The 15170-nt window shown below is 38.4% G+C and overlaps 1 protein-coding gene across 4 annotated transcripts in view; it reads right to left on the reverse strand.

Moving 5' to 3' along the window:
- Positions 1-1649: 1649 nt before the first annotated feature.
- The window catches only part of LRRC4C (leucine rich repeat containing 4C), a 160292-nt gene continuing 146771 nt past the window's right edge, over positions 1650-15170 (reverse strand). For 3 of the 4 annotated variants that reach the window (XM_036861046.1, XM_036861043.1, XM_036861044.1), the window contains one exon: positions 1650-3637. In XM_036861046.1, coding sequence (XP_036716941.1) covers positions 1673-3595 — 1923 coding nt within the window. In that variant the 5' untranslated portion in view covers positions 3596-3637 and the 3' untranslated portion in view covers positions 1650-1672. Of the gene's footprint in view, positions 3638-4794; positions 4998-15170 lie in introns of those variants that run through there. The other variant, XM_036861045.1, reaches the window with a different exon arrangement.

Here is a 15170-nt window from a genome sequence, read left to right on the forward strand (position 1 = left end):
CAAGGGCCAGTAATAAGAGATGTATATTTTCACTATGCTTCACATAGATAAAGACAGAAGTCAGACACATACTATATTAAAATATCAGAAGAGTGCTGAGGTGCCAGTAACCAGAAAGTTCCTTTTTAACTTGGAAGCTAGTGTATGTTTCATACCAAAAAATTCCTCCAGTTCCTTGAAGTACCTTTAGTGAATTACCAGTGTATTAGCATTGCTACCTCTTGGTAAGCATCCATCTGTCACAACAAATCCATACACTTCTTTACAGCCCTACAGCCCTGCATTTGGAAGAAGAGAGTCAGCTCTTCCAGAAGGATGGAAGAAACCATGAGGAGGTTTTGGTAATAACAGTAACCTGATATTTTGAAACTCTAGGGTCCTGATTTTCAGCCTTCCACCTAACCGTAAAATTAAAGCTAGCCCCCAGTAATAAACTGATATTTCTTTAGTCATATTATATAGATTGTGAGTGATTCAAAATCAGAAACCAGGTCTTGTTAATAGTGTGTCCACACACTAACATCACTGTTTAACACACAGTAGGTCTTTAATAATTATTGTTGAATTGAACTGAGTTTGCTGACACTTAGCACCAAAAATGATTTTTCAACTTGGATAATTTAGTGTACCTTTGCATTCTGTGGTTGCACTTCATTTAGCCAGCAGAATTTTATTTAGGAGACAGAGAATAAATTATACTGAAACTTTCTTTCAAGTGGAATTGAATTTACTTCACAAAATCATCATTTTTTAATCTGAGCATTCTACAAAGGGTGACCCTAATGAGAAGGAAAAAACACCACAGCATCCTTGAATATAGATCAGAAACTCAAGTCATCCAATGAAACAGGACCCTGTAGAGATTGGTGCTGTGATTGGAGATTACTATAATATTATCTTTCTTAGAAAGTAGGAAATCTAATTACCTTCAAGTTTCTCACATTTGAGCCACACTACAAATAAGTTGTGTCCAGGTACAGAAAAACCAACAATATTTTATTTATAATATTATTTTTAGCTTTTGAACTACAAATTCAGGTTCTAGATTTGTTTAAAAGATCATGGGTTTTATAGATGCTCATATGTAAATTAATCTGTTGTTTGCTTACTTTTTGTTTTCCATTGAATGGTTCTCCTCATAAATACAGAACAGGTCATTACATGAAAAATATAAGATCTTGCATTTTTTCCTTGTTCTCTCTTAAAAATCTATTTCTAATATTGCATTCCCCATTGGACTACTTCATAAGGGCATGAGAGGGGGAAAAGAAAAGACAGAGGAAAAAAAAGAAAGACAAAATAGACTGCCTCTCACCACTAGAATTCACCATAAAAATCTCAAAGTGTAACAGAATTCTTACAAAATTTCCTAGACCAGTTCTTTAGGGAATTGAGATCTCCTATGAAAAATATGGCGATTGGGAAAGGCAGGGACAAGATGTGGGAAAATAGTAAATAAGTGCAGCAAAAACAGGTTCTGAGGAATACACATAATTTTGTCTGCTTTAGATCACAATAGAATTTTTAATAAATAAATTTCTTTTCTTTTTTGTTTTTTTTTTTTTTGTAAAGACACTTTTTTGAAACAGTAGATTTAGCCCAGTCATTTGTGTCATTTTTAATAAACTGTCTTTTTTTTTTTGATTGTTTGTTTTTCATAACTGTAAATGTTTTAGATTTGAGTCTCTTGGACATTGTCTTTAGAGTTCATTCGGATCAATAACGGTTCATGCACTGAACTGTGTATTGAATTTATTGTGTTAACTGTTGTTGTGTGGTTGAAGGGAGATTTGTAGGAGTTGTAGTGGTTTAGGTGCTCATGCTCAATAGCAGGCATGGGCAGGTGGCTTTCCATGGGTGTGTCTCCTGTAATCTCATCATCCACATTAATGATTTCAACAGTCCTCGTTGGGGCATGATGGTTTTGCCGATGGTGCTGCTTCCTCATCTTGTAGAAAATGACCAGCATCACTGCAGCCATGAGCGTGATGGCCACAAAACAGCCAATGATGATTTTGGTAGTCTTCATGACTTCATCGATTCCTGGGATCCCACTGTTTATATCAGTCACGGGGATGGTGAATGTTTTTTCTGTTGACCTTGTGCTCTGTGGCGTGAGAGAGGTGGTCACGTTGGTGGTCTCCCAGTCGATCACCGGAGTGGGACCCACATTGTTATCTGTGGTCCTTGCCTCATCCTGAGAAGGTTCCATAGTCTCTACTGTGACGGTTGAAAAGTACGAGAAGGGAGTAGTGTTTGCTGCAGTAACATTCAGGGTGGCCGAAGCAGTGGTATTTCCGACAGAATTACTCACCATACACGTGTACATGCCTGTATCTTGCACGGTTACATTCGTGAAGTTTAACGTGCCATCGCTGAGCACGGCTATCCGCACTTTGTACGCCCCATGTGTCATGACTGTTCCGTTTGGAGTAATCCAAGATACAGAAGTCAGGGACGTGGAGGCCCGACATTTCAGCTCAGCTGCCATGCCTTCAGTGACATTGAGGTCTGCTGGGGGCTCCACAATGACAGGAGCATAGCATGTGAAATAATTCTGGTCAAGCTCCCCAATGTACCTCCCTTTCAGATTGGGAGGGGTGTTACACCGGGCACAGCAAGCTGTGTTGGAGGGGGCCATGTCTTTTATCCACCAGCTGAGCCACAGTATGTCACAGTTACAGTTCCAGGGGTTGTGATGTAAGTGTATCCGTTCTAGATGATGCAAGGGTGTGAAGAGGTCATGAGGCAGTAATGTTAGATTGTTGTGTGCCAGGTTGATCTCCACCAGTGACTGAAGGTTATCAAAGGCATTCCGTTCAATCACTTGAATCTGGGACTGTATCATCCACAGTTTTTGAAGGTGCATCAACCCCTGGAAAGAGCCAGGCCTGATGGCAGACAGATGATTCCCAGAAAGATCCAGCTCATCTAGTTTTATGAGCGGCGTGAGGTTAGGGATTTCTCGGAGGTTGCACATGGCAAGGTTCAAATACCTCAAGTTGGACAGACCTTCAAAGGCACCTTCTGAGATATACGAAAGCCTTTTTAATTCCCCTAAGTCTAGCCGGCGCAAAGAAGGGATTCTGTTAAAAGCATAAGAAGGGATGCTTTCAATGGGGTTGTTTCGCAACCAGAGCTCCTTCAGTTTAGACAAATATACAAAAGCTCCATTTGGGATGGTCGTAAGACGATTGTCAAAGAGTTCCAGGGTGTTGAGGTTTGCCAGACCATTGAAGGCCCCAATTTCAATTGTTCTGATATGATTCCTACTCAACTGTAGGATTTCCAGGTGCCTCAAGTGCTTGAAGCTGTTCACTTTGATGATCTGGATTTGGTTCTCATGGAGGTTCAGCAGCCGGGTGTTGGTGGAGATGCCATCTGGAACCTCACGTAGGTTTTTCCGCACGCAAATCACCTTGCTGAACTGGTTGCTGCAGGAGCAGACGGAAGGGCAGGTTTGAGCCCGCACCAGACCAGCCACCACAAGAAGCTGAAGAGCCAGCAGCACCACAAGCAGGGGGTCAAATAAGGCCCTGTTCAACCTAGGACCTATCATTATCTGCTGTGGATGTAAGGTCATCTTGTTCAACATTCATAATTTATCTGGTGTTGGTCCTTCTGGAGTTCAAATAATCTGTAATACAATGAGAGCAAAAAAGAGTATTAGATCTCCTCCAGATGTCTTTCTGGAGTCACTGTATGTAGTGTCATTTATTAAGCGATGTGGCTCATGTTTATAGAGAAGTGTCTCTGTACTTTGAGTTAGCAGCCATCCACAGCCAATATTCCATCAGATGTGCAATCACAGAGAAATGGAAGAATGAGGTAGAGGGCCTTACTGTAGTGTTTAGCAACCAAGTCTGACCTGAATGCATGAGCACCTAGGAAATGTACCCCACAATTAGGCTCAATGTCCAGACCAGATTGGAAAAGTTCAGAAAATAAAATTGGGGTGGGGGCTATACCAATAAACTAAAAATTCCCTTGCAAAACTATTAATAGCTGGCATTTTATTGAGGATTAGTCTATGTGCCAGGCACCACAGGCTATGGACTTCACAAACAATCCTATCCAAGAATGGCTACATAACTTGCAGGGCTCAAGGCAAAATGAAAACGTGGGATGTCTTGTTAAAAATTATTAAGAATTTCAAATCAGTTACAGTAGAGCATGAAGCCAAGCATGGGCCCCTCTGAGTATGGGGCCCTTTGAAATTGCACAGGCTGCATGCCCTGATCCTTTTTTATCCTTACAGCACTCCTCTGAGGAAGGAACTGTTATAGACTCCATTTTCACGATGAAGAAATTTAATAGTAGGGGAAGTAACATGCATGCAGTCACATGGTTAGTAAGTACAGAACCAGGACTTAGACCGTCAGCTCATCGGTCCAGGAGAATATGATCTCAAAAGCTCCATGAAAAAGTTTCTGCAAGAATGATGGCAAAAGCAAAATATTTTTCACAATTAATTTTGTTAAAATACCTTTCCTTTGGGGGTGACCTGAGCTGTAAACACTGGCAACTTATCATATGGTACCTGTGAAAATACACTGAAATAATGACATGCACAAATATACATAAATTTCTAGAGACGTTCATATACAAAATCTCATGACAACAGAGCCAACTGCTACCTATAGGTAGATATACCACAAATTAAATCACACCCCATGAAACCCCATAATGTTTATGCACAGAAAAAAATCTTAGTATAACTGTATTATATATGTATTATGTCCCTACTCTTACTGATTTTAAGTAGATTTCTGGGAAGGAAATAAAACAACTCACTTTCCGCAACTCTTCTGGCACAAAGAGGAATTCCAAAGCTTGTGTTACCCAGTATAAACCCCACTCAACTGGCTTATCATGGATTGGGCACCTGTGTAATGACTTCTCCCAAATTTCTCATCTCAATAAACAGTGCCTCTTCTGTGAATCTCCTGGGAAGAAAACAAAGTGTGGAGGCTCACCATATCCAATTCAAAAAGGCACTAAGACAATAATTTAGTATTTATTATGTGTCACCTTGGGCAGGTTACTTACCCTCTCCATGGCTCAATCTTACTTGCAAAATGGGAATGACATAATTACATAACCCTTAGTGTTATTGTCAGAATAAAATTAGTTAATGTTCATAAGGGCTTAGAATAATGCCTTCCATGTGGAAAGAACTCAATAATATTAGATATTATTATTATTACTACTACTGTTTTGTTGTTTCCCTTAGCCAGACATTTTGCTAAGTACTGAGCATACAAGGGTGAAGAATATAATCCTCATCCTTGAGGGAATTATAATTCAGAAGGTAAGACAGATAGGCAAACAGATGAAACAAAATAATGTATGTTCATTGCTCTGAGACCAAGCCACATTGGTAGGAGGGCGCTGAAGTCAGAGTAACTCAATCTGTGCTGGTAAATCAGGGGATTTTCAAAGAGGAGGGTCATCTGATCCAGATTTTGTAAAAGAAATTGAAAAAGAAAAGAAAGAAGAGCAGAGGGGCCAGACTGAGCTAAGACAAGGAAACATGAAGGATGCTAGTACAACCAAGGAACCATAAAAATTCCTCTGCGGTGGGAGAATGGAAAGCCTGGGGAAGAGAATGGGAAAGACGCTGGGATGAGATCGGGTCCAGACTGAAGGGTTGGTTATGCCAAGCTTAAGAGTCCCAGTTTTATCCTACAGGCGACATATTCTGTTTATACAAAGAAATGCTATCATCAGCTTTGTTTTTAAGAATGATGATGTTAGATGAACAGGGAGACAGAAAAGTTTTGGAAGAAACCAGCAGCAAGGAGAAAAATTAGGAAGATCCTCCAACTGCTCCAAGTGAGCCTTAGAGAAAAGTCAATACCAGAGACAAGTGGAGGTTTTTGGTCATCTCTTCCACGCCTACCATCCAAGGTCTTGAGGAGAGAAGGGCTGTCTGTCTCCTCTTTAGGAGTATAACCCTTCTACCAGTGGTGAGCTTCTCAATGTTAATTAGCATTTGTAAATAACTACATCTTCATAGAGTACACAAGACAGAGAAGAGGCTCTTTTCCTATAAAAAGAGATTCTTCACTCAGTAAAGGTATCTGCCATTAGCAGCCCTTAAATATACACCCACATTCACAGAACTGCAGAAAAAGACCTGAATCTCAAGAAGGTGAGGTTTAAAGTCATCGATGCTTTCTGGCTTCAGAGGCTTGTTTTGGTCTCCTTCCCTATGGCAGCAAAGAAATGTGACCACTAGGTGCTGAGCTGTTACTCTTTCTTCCAGCCTTCTGTGGCAAACTGACTTGCTGCCTTTCTCCGGGCTCTTCCAGCTCTAGGTTGACTTTTCACACCATTCATAACTATGATCATTTGTCCCTGGGTCTGTTTCCTGCACTAGCTTGTGAGCTCCCTGAGGACAGAGGCCATGTCTCATGGTCTCTTCTTAGCCTCCTGACAACACAGTACCTGGCATAGTGATGTGTACCAATGTATTAATCACGCCTTTTATTTTCTGTATTTTCTGATGTTTTGATATGGGGCTTTGCTTATCCTGGAGAGACTGCCCCTCCAAGGGCTAGCTAATTCCTAGAGATAGTAAAGGACGGGCCCACAGGCATGCCTTTCATATTCAAATCAACCATTATGAAGCCAGTACCCCAACCATTTCCTTTATCAGTTTTTACAGGGCTCTTTACACTTGAGCCACTACCCCTCTGCCCTCTTCATCCCAGGGCTAGATACCAGGTAACTGGGATAGCTCCTGTGTTCTAGAACCCACTGAAATTATTCATACCACAACAATGTGGCTGGCAGGCTTCTCACCCTGAGTTAGATTAGGAGTTACCTTTCATTGTAAATTTAAACACAACCTTAAAAACCCTTGTAGATTTCCATTTTAAGTAGAATGTTATTTAAATTGCCGGTGATCATGACCACTGAAAATTTTTCATTCATGTGATTCAGTATTTTCATTGCATATGTTCCCCTTTCCCCAAAACACACTTCTGAAGGTAAGTGGGAATTTTAAAAAAAAAGAAAGAAAGAAAAAAGAAAAAAGAACAGCACATAAAATCTCTAATATATTAATTGATAGATGCTTTTAGGATTGGGGTCATAGGGCCCTACTCCTCCATCCCTCCTCCCACCTCCCACCCTATGACTCTCTCTAGAATCCTAGGGTCTTTGGCAACAGAGGTGAAAATAACTGGTTGACTGGAAATAGCACAAAAGTGAAAAAGATAAGTCCTTATTCTGCCATTTGCTACCTTTATCCCTTTAAAATATGAAATAACAAAGGCAGCCATGTCCGGTAGTCAGAGAAAAGGCTCATGAAGACTCTGAATTTATATGCCTGCTTGAACCCCCATGACCCTACAACTGGGAGAGTTACTTCCCCTGTCTATAGCTTACTTTCCACATCTGTAAAAGGGAAACAACAGTTACTTACTCAAAAGGCTTTTGTTAGCACTGTCACATAATACAGATAAAATTACTAGCTCATAATAAGTAATAAATATTTATTACATTTTAAAATAAAAAGTGATGGGAGCTTCTTCCTCTTATATAAGATAGGAATAACACTAATACTTATTATTCAAAGCTGTGGTAAGGATGAACTGGAATGACCAGAAACGTACTATCAGTAAATTATCAGAAACATACTATCAGTAAAACATACCGAAATATGATACATTGCTCTTAATTGTAGAGTATATGCGTCTCTCAGTTTTCAATCCCCGGGTTGTTTTATTTTCTATTTCTTGCTTACTTCAAGATCTTTTTGCTATTGCAATTAATGAGATTGCCTGTAAATCAGTCATAAGTAACAATTTATGAATTATAGTTGGTTCAAAGCTAATTTATAACCTGCAGCAAATAAAGCTTCCTACATGCGCTGAATCGAGTAAACTACTATCAACAAAAGGTTTTCTATTTTAAAATCTAAATTATGTTACTTTCCATCAAAAGCCAGGTTTCAACATCTCTTTCAGAAGATGTTTTTATCACATCAAAAGGAAATCAATTTAAAGGTACACACTTCCATTACGATGTCATCTCATAGCATTTATTTACAAATGGATCTGTGTGGGTTTTGAATTAAACTATAATACTTTTAGCCTTGTCCCAGAGGATATCCTGACTTTTGGTCAACAGACCTTTCTTCTTTGCTTACCCATGCTTCAGTGCACTGAAAGACACAGGAGGAACTTCAGGAGGGAGAGTAGCTAATGGGGATGCTTTGTTTAGCACAGTATCATTGCTAAGTCAGCATAGACTGTTGTCTAGACAATGGAACTAGTTTGCAAGCGAGGTGGGAGAAAGATACATTTAGTTAACCACAATCAGCCCTCCCATCTCAACAGACCACACACTCACACTCATACGTATCTGCAACAAACCTCCCTAAACATTGAGAAGCAAAACCCTACATTTAGAAAGGAGACTGAGACCTCCACACCATACCTCACTATCAACATCAACTTGACTTAGCTCTGCCATGGTCTCTATCAGCATCTCTATCCTCTTCTAAAATTCTCCTGCCAAAGCAGTTTCATTGTCCTTAGAGAAACTTGCCCAAAGATCGATCAACTCTTTCATGGAAAGCATTAACAGAAGTCTGTGCTCTAGGATTTTTTGAATCTTTTGCTTCACCTCGGTGTTTTCTCCACTCCTGGATTGTTGTATCATAATTCTTACCTGATCCTCATCAAGTTCCCACATTGAACAATTCTCCTAAAAATCAAACTTCCAGTTCTCAATAAATTCTGGCTTAATCTTCACCATTCCATCCATAGACTCTCCTGGACCTCTGTGGGGTGGTGCTTCCCCTTAGTAAGCCAAAAACTCAGCTCTGTCTTACTAACAGTTTGTGTTGGTGACATTTTCAGAATCAACTTTTTCAACAGAACTAAAGATGAGTTATTCACTTAAAATATGCTTGAACTCCAATCTTTCTGTCTGTCTGTCTCTCTCTCTGAATTTGTTGCCAACCCAACATCCTACACCCATACTCTTTCCCTAGAAAATTTTGCTTAGGAATATTCACTTTCATCCTAAAAAAAAAAAAAAAAAAAAAAAAAAAAATCACAAAACTATATTATCTGCTTTGGGAGAGGCTGGCCCAACCTTGATGAGTTAATAGAATTTGGTTTAAGCTAGGACTAGGCAAACTTTTTCTGTAAAGGGCCAGATAGTAAATAGTTGAGGCTTTATAGGCCATATGGTCTCCAGTAGCAACTACTCTACTCTGCCATTGTAGCTTGAAAGTAGTTCTAGACAAAGGTAAATGAATGTGCATGGCTATGTTCCAGTTAAACTATTTATGGGCACTGAAATTTGAATTGTATATAATTTTCATATGTCTCAAAATTATCTTAAAATTTTTTTTCAACTATTTAAAAATTCCGAAACACTCTCAGCTCACAAGGCATTCAAAAACAGATGGTGGACTAACCTTTGGACTATAGTTTGCTGAGTTCTTGTCTAAATAAACATTGGTTGTACCATTCGTATTGCCAGAGACTGATCAGGTCTGGACATGTGACACAATTCGGCCAATGAGATGAGAGGAGAGGTCAGCTGAGGGGGTTCTGGGATTTTTTTTTTTTCTCCCACTAATATGAAGAAAGACAAGGGGAAGGAGTAGTTCTTTGTTCTGTTTCTGGGAATTGTTGTGGGTATAAGATACGGAGAGTTGCTGCAGCCATCTTGTGGCCAAGAGAGGAGGCAGCCTGAGGACAAAGCTGATGTACTAAGGAAGGAAAACATGGAAAGAGGGGAAGAATTTGCGTTTCTGATATTGTGACAAGCAGCTAAATAAATGAATCCTGTAGCAGTTTTTCCTCTGTGTTTTATTATTATGTGCAATAATCAATTCCTTACAGTATAAACAGTTCATTATTTTCCTGGTTACTTACAGCCAGACCTACCTGATGCTTTCATAGTCATTCTCCTCTCTCTCTCTATTTCTCGCTATCTCCCGCTTCCCCAAACCAAGAGCAAAGAAAAGGCAAATAAGACAGAAAAATTCTGATTTCTTATACCATTATATACCTGAGACCTACCAAAGAGAACAAAGTAAGATGAGGCAAAACGATTTGCTTATAAGAAAGGGGGCGAGGCTCATCCCCACCTTGCTAAGCAGGCTTTCCATTGTAATCATGTCTCTGGATAGCTCTTTAAATTTTAAAGAGTGCTAGAATACACAGGAAAAGGAAAAGCAACAAATTAAATAACATCATTATCAAAGATAGCTCACCTCCCAAATCAAATTTATTTTACAACTATTTCCTAATATATTTCATTATTTTTTCCCATTCGAAAACCAGTTTTGCAAATCTGTTGAGCTTTCCTCCCCTCATGCAGGAATATATGGTTCCACACATTTACAGAGAAAGAAAATTTTTGTAAATACGCCCAGGGCTGACCCTCAAGGCAAATGTAATGGAAGTGATACAAGGTTTAAATGGCTGTAACCTGGGTACTGAACCTGTCAAGTCAACAGGAGGCTCTTTGGCTATATACACTGACCTTGCAATGTTTCTAGAAAAAGTTGGGATTTTTAAAAATTGATTTTTAAGGAAAGAAAAACCACCTGGATCTGCATTTTCACTTTTCTAGAAGTCTTACCTAACTTATAGTAAAGGAATACATGTGTTTAGTGTTTAGAAGTTGACAAGATTACAATATCATTAGATAAGAAAAAGCAGTGAGTGGAGAGAACTATGTATTAATGTAAGAAAAAACCATAACAACCCATGTGGCTAACATGTTGCTACATTCTGGAGAGTATAAGAAGGGATAGAAAAGAGCTAAGGTGACCATGCCTTCTAGAACTTTACAAACTTAATGGAGCTGTAATACAAATGCATAGATACCTATCAAGAATAGAAAGTGTACATATGTGTATCTAGGTACTAATGTAAATCAGTGTATTTGATATTTAAATGTCATAAAACATTTAAATGTCATAGATAATCAGAAAAAGTTTTAAGAAGAGGGTTTGGGATTTTATGTAGGTCCTTAAAGGGATATAACCTTGCATTGAGGCAGGTGGTAGAGGAAGGCATAGATGACTTGTAAAAGAAGAGGAGTAGGAGCATGAAATAAAAGAAAAATGACTTAATGGAAGCAGAAGACTTATACAGCAGAATTTAAATAGTTAAGTTAGCCCAACTGAGGGGCACTGAATGCCTGGTAGGAGAGTTTGGATTTGCTTCAATAAAGAAACTTAGGAAGACACTCCAGGCTCTTAAGCAGGAAGGGCATTGGTGAGAGCATTATTTTAGGAAGGCTCCATCCTTGTGCATAAAAGAAATTGGAAAGAGGAGTGGTTGATGGTAAAGTCAGATGACTTCAATAATCGACATCCTTAGCATGACTTTAGAACAGAATGGAACTGATCTTCAATCTGATTATCTGACTACTCAGACATGTATAGCTTCAAATTAATCATCCCTAGTTGAAATCCTGTAGAGCAGGAAATGCCAGTGAAGGCAAAATTAGCTTCTGTATGTAGTCTCATTAAAAAATACCGGTTTACACAGAGGGAGCAGGGTATCACTTTTGAAACTCTGACGCACAAGTAAGGAAAGATGCATTTTTGATCTCTAATGCTGCTCATGTCCACGTTGTAAATTATACAAAAAGGACTATGAAACACACATTCAGTTTTGGTTTCTTGAGGACATACTGTACTTTCCAACTTGAAACAATGTTGAAGCATAGAAAGACACCCAATCTATATTAGCAAAACCTAGTTGAACAAAAACCAGATTTAGAGTAAAATGAGGTGAGTTAGAGGGTTGGCCAAGTATTCTTTGGCATAACCATTCTTTGGTAAATTAGCTTTCTCTGAACTGCACCTTCCTAAGTGGGAGTGATGATAACATTAATAGACATTGAGAGGATTATATGAATTAAATGGTGTACCATATACTGAAAGAAAATTCCCAAACCTGCCCTGCACCTTCGTAAATGCCATTACCACATATCCAATTGCTCAAGGCAAAAATATAAGGATCTTCCTTGACTTTTCTTTTATTTACATTCAGCACAACCCTGTTCATTAAAATACTGACTTTACTATTAAAATATAAGTGTCTATCTACGTTTCCTCATTGTCCCTTTCTAGCCAAATCATCTTCATTTCTAACTTGGACCACTGAAACACCCTCTTACCAGTTTCTTTACTTTTGCAATTGCTTTACCACAATTAATTCTTCATACAGCATGTAGAATGAAGTTTACAAATATAAATATGTTCATGTCATTCTTCAGCTGAAAATGCTCCTATTGACTTCATACCCTTTTAGAGCAAATTGTAAACTGTTTTGGCCTCCAACATATGATTATCTGATAGTTGCCTAATCTCGCTTATCTTTCAACTTCTCTTCATTTTGCCTTCTGTCTTCAACCATATTGAATTTTCTTTGTTCTTCAAATGCTCCAAGCCTTTTCCTTTCTCATGACCTTTGCACTAAGGTTCCCTCTGCCTGCAACACGTGTCATTTGGTTTTTGCATGGTTGATATTCCTTGTCATTCAAGACTCCCTTTAAATTTTACTTTCTCAGAAAATTCTTTCTTGATCACCCAGCCTAAAGCAGACCCTCCATCACCATCAATCAGATTACCATTTTAACTGTCATCAGAGTACTTCTAATTTAATACTTTCCTCATATATTTCAATGTTTATTTTCTTACTGCCTGTCTCACCTGAGTGGAATGTTAAGTTCCTTGGAGGAGAGTCTTATCTACTCTAGTGATATTCTTCCAGAAAAATACTCATCAAACATTTGTTAAATGCATGAATGAATGCATGAGTGTTCAAGCAGATGGAAGCAGTTTGTAGATAATTAAGGCTATACGCTCACTGAGGATCTAAATAATGTCATATTTACTAATTGATCCTTAGCATCTAGTAGAGTCCAACTCACATAATAGAAATTTCATTAATTTCTGGAATGATCCTTGTCCAGTTTTTAGTTATTTTCATAGAAGTCTTCCTACGGAGAAAAGGTGGAGAGAACAAAGCAATATAAAGTTCATTTCATTGTCTTCTTGCTTTCTTTGTTTATTTTTATTTTTAAAATTTTCTTTATTTTTTTGGAAGGAAAATCCTTCCTTATTTCTTTCTCTTTATCTGTTCTTGTCAATAGCAGCCCTGTTTTAAGTTTGGCCAGACAATGCCCTCTGCTGTATGTGCCTAAAATAACATGATTGCCTTGAAAATTAAAAATAGATGATGCATTAAGTTGTTTCCATGATTTGCTTCACGTGATACCCACATGTAATGCAGAACTAAGGAGGCTTGACTCAGCTTTCGGGTCCCTCCATTAGGTCAGACCACTTAGAGCAGAGAACAAGAATTCTTATAGACAGAAAGTCAAATCATCCTCAAATCTTCTTTAAAATGGAAGAGTCCCTTGATCATCACATTTCTGCTTCTAGAACACATTTGAACCATTAATTAGAAAATCCTTGGGTGAAAAAGGTCTAATTCTTCCGTCACAATCGAAAAGGACAGCATGGATTAGGCAAGGTATTGGGGTAGGCGGTGGCAGCTCCAACTTTGTCTTAGCAACAGAAAGTCAAATCTACTTCATGTTAGGAAAGCAGACCTAGAAATATAGCTAAAGACTTGGCAAGGCTAAAAATAAAATTAATTTGTTTTTTCCCTGCTTGTTTAGCCTCACATGATGCAGGAGAGATAAGCATACCTAGTACGTAGTTTTGGCTGTTTATGAATCCTTTTGATCATGTTCACTTTCTGAGCTTGATTATTTATAAAGAAATGAAATATAGATGACTACTTGTTTCTGGAATTAAAGGGTGGGATTTGAGGTGTTCAGGGCTATGTTTGCATTTTTATGATAGTTGCTTGCTGTGTTGGTTTAGTGAAATGCATAGCCAAGGAAAAAAGCTTAAAACCTCAAGTGCCATATACTTCTTGATATTTCACTCTTCAGGAAATGAAATCAGACAGTACCAATGATCAGAAATGCACCTGTTTGTAACAATACCTGCATTCTCTTTTGCACTAATATTTTTAAGGCTGGAGCCCTCCCAATGCATGAAAACTTCACTTCTCTCCCTTTACTTTTTGTTCTTTCTTTTTTCTTGGATTCAAGGTCCACCAAATGATTAATATATGCATTTCCTTATCTCCAAAATTGGTGTTTTCTTTTTATACTATTCCTGAGGGAGATTTGCAAAGTAACACTTTGCACACTTTGTGTAACAACACACAGGGACCTAGACAATAACTGTCTAAGAAAACATAACCCAACAATGGTTTCCCAGTGCTTACAGAATAAATCTCTTGCATCCTCTACCCACTAGATGCCAGTAACACCCCCAATTGTGACAATCTACAGTGTCTCCAGATATTGCCAATGTCCCCTGGGAGGCAAATTTGCCCTCTTGAAAACGACTGCTTTAGTGTGACATGTAAGACACTCCCCGATGCTGAGCCATACTGCTTTCCCAATCTTATCTCCCACTGTTCTCCATAGTACAGTCTAGGCTGCAGTCTGTTTCTGATTCTAAAAATATACTCCCTACTTTTCCTCTTCAAAGACTTACTCCTGTTTTTCCCATGCCCTGGGATGTCCTACCCTGATTTTTCTTTCAAAATTGTACCCAAATTCAAAGACAATTTTACAATGACCATTTCTACTAGATTTTCTTTGGTTTTACTGGCCAGTATTAACTCATCCTTCTCCTAAAGATCTGTAATGTCAAGATTACAGCATTTATCAAATCTGTGTTTGAATGCAAATGTTTGAGAATGCATTCAATCCAGTTAATCATAAGCTTCTTAAAGACAGGAACTGGATGATGTCTAGGTACTCAGTAAATATTTGCTGAGTTGCAGTACTGAAAAGTAGTTCACATTGCAATTCATAGTCAGGAGTCAGGTTGATTAGCTAAGTTTATCAAGGTCTAGTGATAAGACCCATATGTAAACCAAAAAAATAAAAATAGTACACAATTTAGTATATATGGTAAAGAGGGGTCTCAACAATAACTTCTTGCCCTCCCAACCCCCCAAAAAAACTTATAAATAAATTAACATTGAGAAGAAGTAGATTATCAAAAATCAGCATGAAAATGGGTGATTGAAAACAATAGATTAGGGTAAAAATCTATCCTTACCAGCAATAAAGTGTATCCTAAATATGAC

Source organism: Balaenoptera musculus, chromosome 8 (assembly GCF_009873245.2).
Source record: "Balaenoptera musculus isolate JJ_BM4_2016_0621 chromosome 8, mBalMus1.pri.v3, whole genome shotgun sequence".
Taxonomy (NCBI): Eukaryota; Metazoa; Chordata; class Mammalia; order Artiodactyla; family Balaenopteridae; genus Balaenoptera; species Balaenoptera musculus.